The sequence below is a fragment of the Xiphias gladius genome, chromosome 8, assembly GCF_016859285.1.
Source record: "Xiphias gladius isolate SHS-SW01 ecotype Sanya breed wild chromosome 8, ASM1685928v1, whole genome shotgun sequence".
NCBI lineage: Eukaryota > Metazoa > Chordata > Actinopteri > Istiophoriformes > Xiphiidae > Xiphias > Xiphias gladius.
Window position 1 is genome coordinate 1,467,370 of NC_053407.1, and position 11,315 is coordinate 1,478,684.

The 11,315-nt window shown below is 39.8% G+C and overlaps 1 protein-coding gene across 1 annotated transcript in view; it reads right to left on the reverse strand.

Moving 5' to 3' along the window:
- The window catches only part of carmil2 (capping protein regulator and myosin 1 linker 2), a 63,295-nt gene extending 53,929 nt beyond the window's left edge, over positions 1-9,366 (reverse strand). Inside the window, exons 1-9 of the mRNA XM_040132137.1 lie at positions 9,168-9,366; positions 6,298-6,401; positions 5,408-5,458; positions 4,043-4,102; positions 3,832-3,953; positions 2,747-2,844; positions 2,184-2,254; positions 1,904-1,977; positions 1,728-1,803 (exon numbers count right to left, since the gene is read on the reverse strand). Coding sequence (XP_039988071.1) covers positions 1,728-1,803; positions 1,904-1,977; positions 2,184-2,254; positions 2,747-2,844; positions 3,832-3,953; positions 4,043-4,102; positions 5,408-5,458; positions 6,298-6,401; positions 9,168-9,195 — 684 coding nt within the window. The 5' untranslated portion in view covers positions 9,196-9,366. The remainder of the gene's footprint in view (positions 1-1,727; positions 1,804-1,903; positions 1,978-2,183; positions 2,255-2,746; positions 2,845-3,831; positions 3,954-4,042; positions 4,103-5,407; positions 5,459-6,297; positions 6,402-9,167) is intronic.
- Positions 9,367-11,315: the final 1,949 nt, after the last annotated feature.

Sequence of the window (11,315 nt, forward strand, 5' to 3'; positions counted from 1 at the left end):
AAACTCCATGCAGTCTTACACATACAGTATATGGGCATGTCCTAATTTAAAGGATAATTCCGGTTTAACGCAACTTGATGTATTTCCCATAAATGTGGCTATTAGGGATCCATGGGTCACACTAACTTTGCACTCACTCCAATGTTGAGATTCGTGCAAACAAGCACCTGCACAAAACAGTGTACACTGGGGCAACCAGAGCGAGCGTCTTACAGCTTTTCCAAATAAACGATTCAATCGTGTGAGTCTGAGTCAGACCCAAAGTAAACCCAGAATGTAGCTGCTAGGAACAGCCATTATTGCTGACTTATAGGGATCTACATCTGGGGCAACGTGTGGGCTGACCTAATCACCCTGCATATTCATCTGCACACGCCAGTTTGTTTACATGTGTGAGGCCGACTTTCACTGCTATTATACCGTAAGCTAGCTACTCTAAGCTAATTGCAATGGCGAATTATGCTGCTGAGTATTATGAGAACGAGTCATTTCACTGTGGTGGTTGACTGCATTTATCCAAACCACAGTAAACAGATGAGGAGCCAAAACAAACAGGAAGACAGGCAGAGACCAAGGTATTTATCAAGCAGGGAGGGTCTACAGAAAGACACTATCAAGTTGCATTATGGGAAATGTAGGCTCCAGTGGTTTTTGGTCACAACACACATGTAGCATCACTGGGTGCTTTCCATTCTGCTAATTTATGCCTCCCACCCTCCTCGCTCCTCCATGCTCTGGCTCGTGACCTGCAAACTGATTGAGGTCCACCATCATGGGGGATGTTCGAGTCCATTAAATGCACTTTAGAGCAGATGAAGAGTGAACAGAGAGGAGAGTCCTGGAGGAGCTAAGAGCCAGGAAGCCAAGGTGTATCCTATGTGGAAGATTTTAACCAGACAGCAACGCCCGTTTGGTCTCATTCTGTTTATGATTGGCCAACTGATCTGATGGGTGTGTAAAGAGAGCGGTTATGTTGTTGTCGAAACAAAAACAAGCTTAACAATAATATTAATAGTATAGCATGATTTTTGATACTATAGATTATGAAAACTGCCTGTGGAAACAGAAATGACACCACTAACAGTGGCTCTATTATTCATGTTTATTCATAAAATAAAAAATGATGTGTGTAGAATCTGAGTCATGAATTAATGAAAACACTATTGCAAGCTTTGTTTATTGTTCAGCCAAAAGGCTTTTGTTTTGTTCCTCTTCTCTGGGGAGGGAGATTGGTTCCGGGTCAAGGCCAGAGGACGGAAGAGTGAGGACGGGAGGCAGCATTAATTAGCAGAACAGAAAGCACTCTGTGTATTTATTCTGGTTTCCTTGTATGTCATGTGGCCACACCCAGATAGCTGATGAGTTCATGTCAAACACCTTTTGCCTCTTCCCTCCTCCTCCTGATTGGTCATTGCTGTTAGTCTGATAACTTATGTCTATCTCTTGAACTGCATGATCTTCAGGCTGTGCTGATGAACGTCCTTTGACCCAAACATTCACTATTTGTCACATTCTTTCACATTGTGTCTTTTACACATGGAATATATAGATTCTTTTTGCCTCTGAGGTGCCTCTTCTACTTTTTTTGTCAGTGTGCAGAATTTTTTTTTTTTTAATGAAATAGGATTGTAGACTTTGTCGACAAGCCCCTGACACAAACTTTTGAAAAGCCTGGATTCAAGAACACAAACATTTTCACAATTCTTTAACAACGCAAGACAGTTTACCAGTTTGAGTTCTTTGCAGTAGATCTTGGTAAACCACTGGTTGAAGGACAGAGCTGCTACTGCTAATGCCAAGTCTCTGAGAGCAGAGGAGAAGAGAAACCAGGAGAGGAATTTAAACAGAGTATGTGACTGATGAGAGGTAAGATTGGATGGAACAACTCTGCACTGTAGCTTACCTGCTGTCTAAGTGGCTGAAGTCCAGCAGGTTGAAATGTCTCCAGTTGTGGATGTAATAGATGTTGTCAACATCCTGTCAAAGTAGTTAGACATGTTTTTATTTGGTTACACCAACGCTAACATTTGGTTATTGTTAAGTGGCCATAAAGTGTCACTTAAATATTTTATGGCAAAAAAGGTCCTTGTAAAGTTTGGAACACGGGGTATATTAAAGTGGTTCATGTTGCATTATTATTATTATTATTATTTATTATTACTACTACTACAGTGGTGACTTACCCACTGAATCTCCTCTCTAAATGGCATCTCATTGAAATCACAAAGAGCAGCATACGTATCAGAGAATCCTCCTGGGGAAGACACATTCAAACACACTCAATCTATCTGCAAATACATGAGCTTCCTTGAGAGGCAAATGTATCAGTGATCATCTGGGTACTTTTTTAGTCGAAATTTAAAAAATTGTTCTAAAGTGGGAAAAAATAAATATTTCAACTGTAATGACCTGTTTAAATTCAAAAATTGACAGTCTCTAAGCGCATCAGACTGAAGTAGTTTGCCTTGTGGTCCAGTAGAAGGCATTCTTAAAATTCACTACCCGCTTGATGTGTGGATTGGATATACGGTTTATGGATTGCGTTCAAATTAGCTCAGGCTTGACTTTTTGAAAAAAAAAAAAAAATGACAGCCCTACAAGATACACAGCTAACCTTCATTCACAAGGCGAAGGGTCATCTCCAGCTTTATCAGAGTGGGACAAGCTAACCAATGGTTCTGTACATGTCAACACAGACACTGATCAGATATCCAGTCACCTATACTGTAAAATGAAATACACATACCACAGGGGCCAGGGTGACTCTTCATCTGCTCTTCTATCACACCAGTCAGTGTGAGGAGTCTCTGCTGGAGATCTGGAGGGATTGTCTTTAACAGCTTTCTGAGGATTGAAGGGCAAGACATACATTGTATAGGACCGAGACCATGAGTCTAAAACCATGCCGGCAATTCTGTGTGGCTGCACCTAGGCGCACCATGTTAGCGTACATGATAATGCTAACGTGCTGATGTTTAGCACGTATAATGTTTCCAATGTTAACCGTCTTAGTTTAGCACGTTAGCATTTGCTTATTAGCTCTTGACACTAAAACACAGTCATTAGTTTTGTAGGAATTTGGTTAGAACCAGAGTATAGAGTAGAAAACATGAATGTGTTTACCAAATGTCATGGAAATTCCCAAGTAGCTGAGATTTACCCTGAGAGTGGAGCTAAAGAAAAATGTCATGGGGTCATTATACACAATTGGTTTTGTCCATGTGAGCCTGAATGTACTGAATAAATTTCATGGCGGTCTTCCTGTTTTGAGATACGGACAGCTCAAAGGAAAAACCTGAAGAAAGGAGTTTATAGTGAATGCAAATGCTTCCATACACGTCACAGGGCTCACTGTTTTATTTTGATGAAAATAATGTGAATCCTATGCTGTGGCCTTCACAGTCACCACATCTCAACCCAACTAAACACCTATAGAAGATTTTGGGCCGACGTGTTATACAGCGCTCTCCACCACCATCATTAAAACACCAAATGAGGGAACATCTTTTGGAAGAACGGTGTCCATCCCTCCAGTGGAGTTTCACACGTGGAGAATCTATGACAAGGAGTCTTGAAGCTGTTCTGGAGGCTTGTGGAGGAAGAACTCTTTACTCACACCCTGCATGTTGGGTTTTACTTTTATTTGTCGCTCATCTTTTCTGTGTGTAAAGTTAACATTTTGAGCTGATAGTCAGTTAGGTATTTTTCAGCGTCTGCATATGATCCCAAAACGGGGATACTGTATTTTAAGACTGCAATTCACACTGTGCACTGTGCAAATATGAAGTGGTGTGCATTTAAACATCTAGGAGGCTGTGGAATGAGACCCACCCTGGAGAAGAATCAGGGAAGATCCTCTTCAATGAGCTGGTCATGTGACTGACCATGGCTTCAAGATCCTCAACGTGCAATACACTGAAAGACAAAGTCTGCCTGTCTGTCTCCAACACAATCTGCAACACACACATTACATCATACATGCAAGATGCCAGCTCTCTGCAAAAACACATAAGCCATAGCTTATTTTGAGTTTTACCTGTACCTCTGTGAGGCTGTGAATATTGATGGAGCAAATCTCCAGGTAGCTGAATGTGCTCTCCACCTGTACACATTGACATAGACATGTATGAGAAAACAGACAAACGCACTTCTCTCTCTTCCTATACTCGTGGGGACTCTCATTGATATAACGTATTCCCCTAACCCTAACTTTACCATCACAACTAAATCCCTAAAACCCAACTCTTGTCATAGAGTCCTCACTAGGATAGGATGGAACTAGGATGGCACTCAATAGAGCACATACCTCAGCCGAGGCATAATATTGTGGCAAATGTCGGAAAAATGCCCTATCTCGCAATGTTAAGGAAAGTGATCCCTGGATACACCCCGTTAACGGGGTCCACACAAACATTTAATGGGTTCTTCCCTGGCAGATGCCCCATCCTTCCGCCAAGTTTGGAGTAAATAGCTTTAGTACATTTTGTGTAACCCTGGTGACAAATAAACAACAAACAAACCAACAAACAGACGCAGTTGAAAACATAACCTTGTTGGCGGAGGTAAAATTACAAGAGGCAGATATCTCAAAAACTCAGCACAGAAAACCATAACTATCTGTCTGGCTGAGTAGCATTTAAAGTAGAGCAGAGTGCATTCAGAAAGTATTCAGACCATTTCTCTTTTTCCACATTTTGCTGTGTTGCAGCCTTATGATAAAATCATTTCAACTCATTTTTTTCCCTCATCAATCTACACTCAGTACCCCACCATGATAAAGTGAAAACAGAATTTTAGAAGTTTTTGCAAATTTATTAAAAAGGAAAAACTGAAATACCACATTGACAAAGTTATTCGAACCATTTACTATGACATTCTAAATCATCTCATAAATCATCATCATCATAAATCATCTCCCATCTCTCTTGATAATCTCTGAGGTGATTCTACACCTTGACTGGAGTCCACCTGTGGCGAATTAAATTGATTTGACATGATTTGGAAAGGCACACACCTGTGTATGTAAAGGTCTCACAGCTAGGATGGGGTATTGAGTGTAGATAGATGAGGGAAAAAATGAATTGAAATGATTCTAGCATAAAGCTGCAACGCAACATAAAATGTGAAAAAAAGAGAAATGGTCTGTATACTTTCTGCATTCACTGTATCTATGAGTTAAGTCCAGAAAACGAAAAGAAATTTGTGTAGGTTAACTTTTCAACCCCTTTGCAACACCCCCACAATCCCAGTCTGGCAATCCCTCGGATTTATCTTGTAAAGGTCAGAATGAGCAGTTCAATAGGTCAAAACCAGGGAGGAAAATACCTTTCAAGCTTTAAAATGTACTAATCGGTGTCAAGTTAGTCTAGTTTATAACAGATTTTTTAACATTTGAGTTGTGATTTACCCTGACAGGTTGCTTGTTTATAACCAGGTAACCTCTCCACAGACTCAGTACCTATGACAGAGAGACATGATTAGAATGAGAGAGACAAGACAATAGTTATGGGACTGAAAGACCCATAGCTCCCCCAACAGGAACAACATGGTCATTGCATGTAGCAATTGTTGCACAGTATTTTACCAGAGTTATTATGTCTTTTTCAGTTTGTGGTAATTTGAGGTTTTAAATTTAGATTTGACACAGTGCTAGTCACCAATTTGGGTTAGGTAATCGTACAGGCGCCACCTGAAGGCCTTTATCATTGCAGCTTATATTGTGCTTTATATCTGCAGGTTCCTGGACAAAGTTAAACAAAATACCACAGACCAAGTGACACACAGTAAACTTGTGGCTTTTGGGGACCGCCCACTTTGTTTTGGTAAACCGGCCTGGCCTCAGCAGGTCCCAGTTAAAACATATACACAAGGAGGTACAACACTGATTAAACAGGACAGGATCATAATACAGAACTGTTCCCACTGGTGCTTCACATGCACAACTACCTTTAGTAATGTATTTATCTGATATCAAAAAGAAACACACCACATGGTTAACATAAGAGTAGAACTCCCTTAACTGTAAAAAGCAGACAGGGACAATACTGCAATTAAGCCGGAGTGTCTTTTGCCATGACAAGAAGAATAAGAATATTTTAGCCGTTTCACATAATGAGAGAGTCACTGTAACCTTTAGTGATTTAAGCTCATTTGAGACAAAGAGTTTCTATCCATTTTTCCAAAAAAACTCTGAACCTGTAATGATTATACCTGGTTTCTCTATACATTAGGTATAACAAACGTAATATTAGTTAAAAAGTCTTTATTGTTCCACAAGGGACTCTGTCCGTCACTCACCACAAACCTGTTGGCCGATCTCCCATATGGCTGACCGGAGTGGTTCAGAACAACAGGTATCACCAGGCAGATTCTGTGAGGCTTCAGCAGCTCTGAGATCTGATCTGCTTCCAGGATCACAGACACAAACAGGAGCACTGTCAACTAGAGGCTGACTCAACTCAAGTATCTGTCAAAATGACTGCTGCTCGAACCTTCATCATCATCATCATCATCGTGCCATTGACCTTGTTGCATCCATACGAGACACAGTACCTCATTCAGTTTTCTGAGTTCATTTTAGGTTTAACGTTGCCGTATTTTCATGAGATTTAGGTCTTTGGCAGGCAAGCTGGGTCAGGGAGGGTTAAGTGTTAGGTGTAATGGAGTATTCCACATGCTCAAACTTTGCAAGACATTTCTTGGTGTATTGTAGAATGTTCATTCTACGAGTTGCCCCATAGGTACACATGCAGTGACAAAACTAGATTTTTTTTAAATCTTAGCAGTGGTCAGAAGCCGCTGCAGGAGGGTCAGCGGTTGCCTGGGTTTGATGCCTCTAGCAGAAAATTGGACTAATTCAAGTCTTTCTGTCGATTTAACCATTTTATTCTTTTAATACTTTAATACTTAATACTTTGAACTGAAGTTCTATTTTTGGAGGTTTTATTATGAAATTTTTGATTGATTAAGATGTGTACTTTGTGTATGTAAGAGAAGCTCTGTAGGGATCAATTATAGAAGGAAAAAAAGTGTGTTTTGATTGCTGAGTGGGAACCACACCAGGCACAAGCAGTTTGGTATTTATAGCGAGGCGAGTCACTCGGTCCTATCAAAGGCCCAGACAAACCAAAATTTCTGAAAATAATTTGGGGCCAAAATCAATGGATTTAAATGGCATCACCTCAATCAGTGAAGACTAATGAAGGCAAATAAAATTTATGTGGAGCACAGAGCTGGTGAACATGAATTTCAATCCTGGATCTGGTTTCTGTAGCTCTGGCCATCGGGTAACAAGGAAGCCAATGTAGCCACATTTACTGTAAGTGAAAAGTGAAAGTAAACACAGCCAAGACTGTCAGTTATGCATTCCGCCAAATTTCACCTTTTTTAAAAATAAAACGAGTAGTTTAGAAAACACAGAGTCTTGACTTGGCCACATAGATCGAACACTTTCAGTCTGATGCTTAAGTTTATCTCTTTTGTTTTATTTTTACATTTTCAGTCCAATGAGGCTGTTTCTTCATGTGCTGTTTATTTCGGAATTTCTGCACTGAATTTAAATTCATTCAGTTGTGTTTTCCCTTTAATGCTTCAAATTGAATTAAATCTATAACTTGAAATGAGAAATTGGGCAACAATTTACTTAATACGTCTCCCTATTTAGCATTTATAAGCAGTATATAAACATTTGATAACTAGGCTATTATGTAGCAAGTGTTTTTTAAAGTATTTGCTAAGAACTATTACTCCTCCTGTGGACACCCATGAGTGGAGGCTGCCGTATAAAAAGGTAATAAACGACGTTGTAGTTGAACACAGTTGTGATAAGATAAAATATATCTTCATGGGAAAAGTTATAATTACTGACAAATGCTGTACATTAATAAGCACTTTGTGTCTATCTGCTTGTAACGACGCTACAGTGTGTCATAAACCATTTATTAAATGTGTGTATACTGCTTATACATGCTGAACTCAAAGTGAAGTCTTACTGTGAAATTTTGGCTCTGAAAAAGGTCCCTGGTGTAGAAATGGTGATGGCCAAAGCGTAAGAGCAAAATCCCAAGATACATTCTAAGGCCAGAAAGCGAGTGATAGTTGTGCTCAGAGAGAGCTGGTCTCGTGGAAACATTACATCTGCAGCCTGTCCCGTCCCTTGGCTGTATTTTGGCAGAAAGGTCCAATTTCTTTAACACTTTTCTTCCTCTGGACATTTTAGCAAGAAGTGTCCGTCCTGATTGAAGCAATAACAACAATAACTTCGTTTCAGAGAATCCTGTGGTGTCTGAGCTCTTTACCCTCTCTTTCATAACACTATTAACAAACCACAGATTGAGTCATGTTTTCTTCTTCTTGTCAGTTAATGTCACTGACTGCTACAGTGGAAACACAGCTGTTAACGGCAGCCACTCTGCCCTTGCTTAAGGCCTAAAATTACTTTGGTGTAACTGATTCAGTCAGATTTGACCTTTGTAACATCAAACATAAGCTTGACTTAACTCTGTAGACCAGTCCAACTGACGTTTGTGAAGTCACACACCTCTGTAGGGAAGTGTGGTCTCTCTCTGATACCACACATATGACGCAGCATGAATTTTTATTCCACAACTGGTTAACAGAAATCCCTCCACATGCTTTAAAAAGCTGTTGTTTCAAAAACTTTTACACAGTTACATGAAAATGTCACATGCTTCCATTTTTTTTGGTTTCCCATTGAAGTTGTTAAATTTAAGATCATACTAGCATTTTTGCACGTTTTAGACCAAAAACTACAAAGCAAATATTCTTCTCATATTTAGCCTACCCTCACTGATATAAATAGGGTGGCTGATATATTAGAAACACCTGTTGGCAAAACTACTCGACAGACAAGCAGCCCCCAAAATGAGCAGTTTGAAACAACACCTCGCTGACGGTTTAGGCACAAAGTGAAGATTATAACTGTCATGAAGGAGGATATATATCGCAGGACTGTTGTATCCGACTGCATCCATTTGTGTAAATATTTGGGATTTGTGGTACATGGGGTAAAACACTCACTGCTACGGTCCTTTAAAAGCTATTAGTTTTTAGCACTGAAGATGAGCTTTTTGTTATTGCTCCATTCTCGTTTCGCCAAACTGTCACTAAGATAACAGAGCATTGACGTTGAAGTCGGCTCATCTTACCTTGCAGGTTCTGAGAGACGGAACCCATTCTGTAGACTTCAGCAAAACGTTGGTATTGATGGAAAGAGTCAAGCGGTGACCATCTACTGCTCCTCCGGCTTCCCACCGCCTAACAAACGTGAACTATACCGACCGAAAACTGTTCAGGCTGAGTGTTTTACACCGCGCTGTCAATACAAAAGGAAGAAATAATGGATAATAATGGAAAGACACATGGACTTAGTATGTCATTAACAACAAAAAAAAAAAAAAAAAAAAAAAAAAAAAAAAGAGAAATACTATTGGAGTAAGACAAATCAGCCCAAATCATCCAGTGCTGGCTGAAGATTAGAGACCAGGTGGAGGAAGATGTTGGTACATGGCAGCATAAATCAGAATGCCGGGTGTTGATACTAAAAGGTGACACACACACACACACACACACACACAAACTACCACCCAATTTCTTTCTTATAGATGCACGTCTGCATATAACCAACTTTCTCTTTTCCACTTGTGCATGCGTGCACACACTTCACCTTCTGTTGCTTATTGCGCACACATTTTGTCTCTTGAACTTCAACACACACATCCTGTTCCACGGTGTGAGTCACTATTGTAGTGAACGTAGAGAAGACTGAACCGGCAGGAACCTCGTCTAACCTCCCACACTGAGAAACTCACCACAGGCAGGAAATCTGAAGTTTCACAAAGTCGAGGTTCGAACTGTTTAGAACATAAGAGACGTGCTAAAACATTGAGTGCTTAATGGGATTACACTGGAGAAGAAAAATGCTGGCTAGCTGAAAGTGGGTGCCGAACTTCATATCAGAAAGTCTGATCTTTTGTACTAACAGCTGGCGTTTACTTTGCATACATCAACACTGTCGTACCTGCACAGCCAGTGCAAGGCTGCTTAGTTGACCTCTCACCAGCAGGGGGCACCAAAACCTGCACAAAAAAATGATTCGTGCAGACATTCCATACATTTTGTTGGCACCACTCATGGACCAAAAGTTCCGATCAAGTACAGGTACTGGTACCACAATCTAAAAATCCTCCATTACAAGTCAAAGTCCGGCATTCAAAACTATACTTCAATAAAAGTACAAAAGCATTAGCATTAAGATGTACTGAAGTGTGAAAAGAAAAAATATTCACTATCCAAGTGGCCATGTAACAGACTGTTGTATTATACATATATAACACATAATGGATTATTACTACAGATAGTCTGAGTTGGAGGCATTTTAACGTTGCTGGTTGAGGTGGCTCTAACTGTTGGGTGGTTTAACCGATTACAAAAGTGTGGTCGTGAAACGTGCAATATTTTCCCCTGAGATGAAGTAAGTTAAATTATAGAAAAGCTGATTCATGAGGAAACGATCAGTTGCATTTATTGTAATTAGGTACAGTACTTGAGTAAGTGTACTTAAATTATTTTTCAACACTGGTTTTGTAGACATTTTTTCCAGATCATTCAGATTTGTGTTTGTTGAACCACTGTTAGTATTTTGTTATCTTGCTTTTGAAATCTGTTCTTTTTAAAAAGAACATATCTAATTGATTTTAGGTGTTTTGCAAACTGTATTTTGAGATTTCAGTTTATTTTAAAGTCTTCCTCTTCTCAAAAATGTGTTTTTCCTATTGTTCCTCGACTTGGATGTTTGAGCTTCACTGAGCAGAATACTGTGTGCGCAGTTTGTCACTAGAAGGCTTCTCACATTTATCTGCAAGGGCAAAAGTTTGTGTTCACCTTGAATCTCTGTTTAACATGTACCAGTAGGATTTAGTGACATCGCAACTCGTAAGCCAATCATGGTCCAGCAGGCAATTTACTCAAATGTGATGTGGAAACTTGACACTTTACTGAGAGGGAACTTTTCAGTGAAATAGTAGACAGCTGGTGTCTAGCAGCTGTCAGCAGACTTCTGACATGACGAATACATACATGCATTTTCATGTTTTTTCCCCAATGAGGGAGAAGGAGGAGATTTGATTTTAACTAGGTAGTCCAACTTTTGCATTACCTTTATCGGACACAATGTACTTCAAGCAGATTATTTTTGTTTTACGACATGTTTGAAGGGGATCTTTCAAACTGTGAATCATTGCCATGCTCTTAAATTGACATATATCCTGTGGATCTTGAACGGCCCCACCCCAACT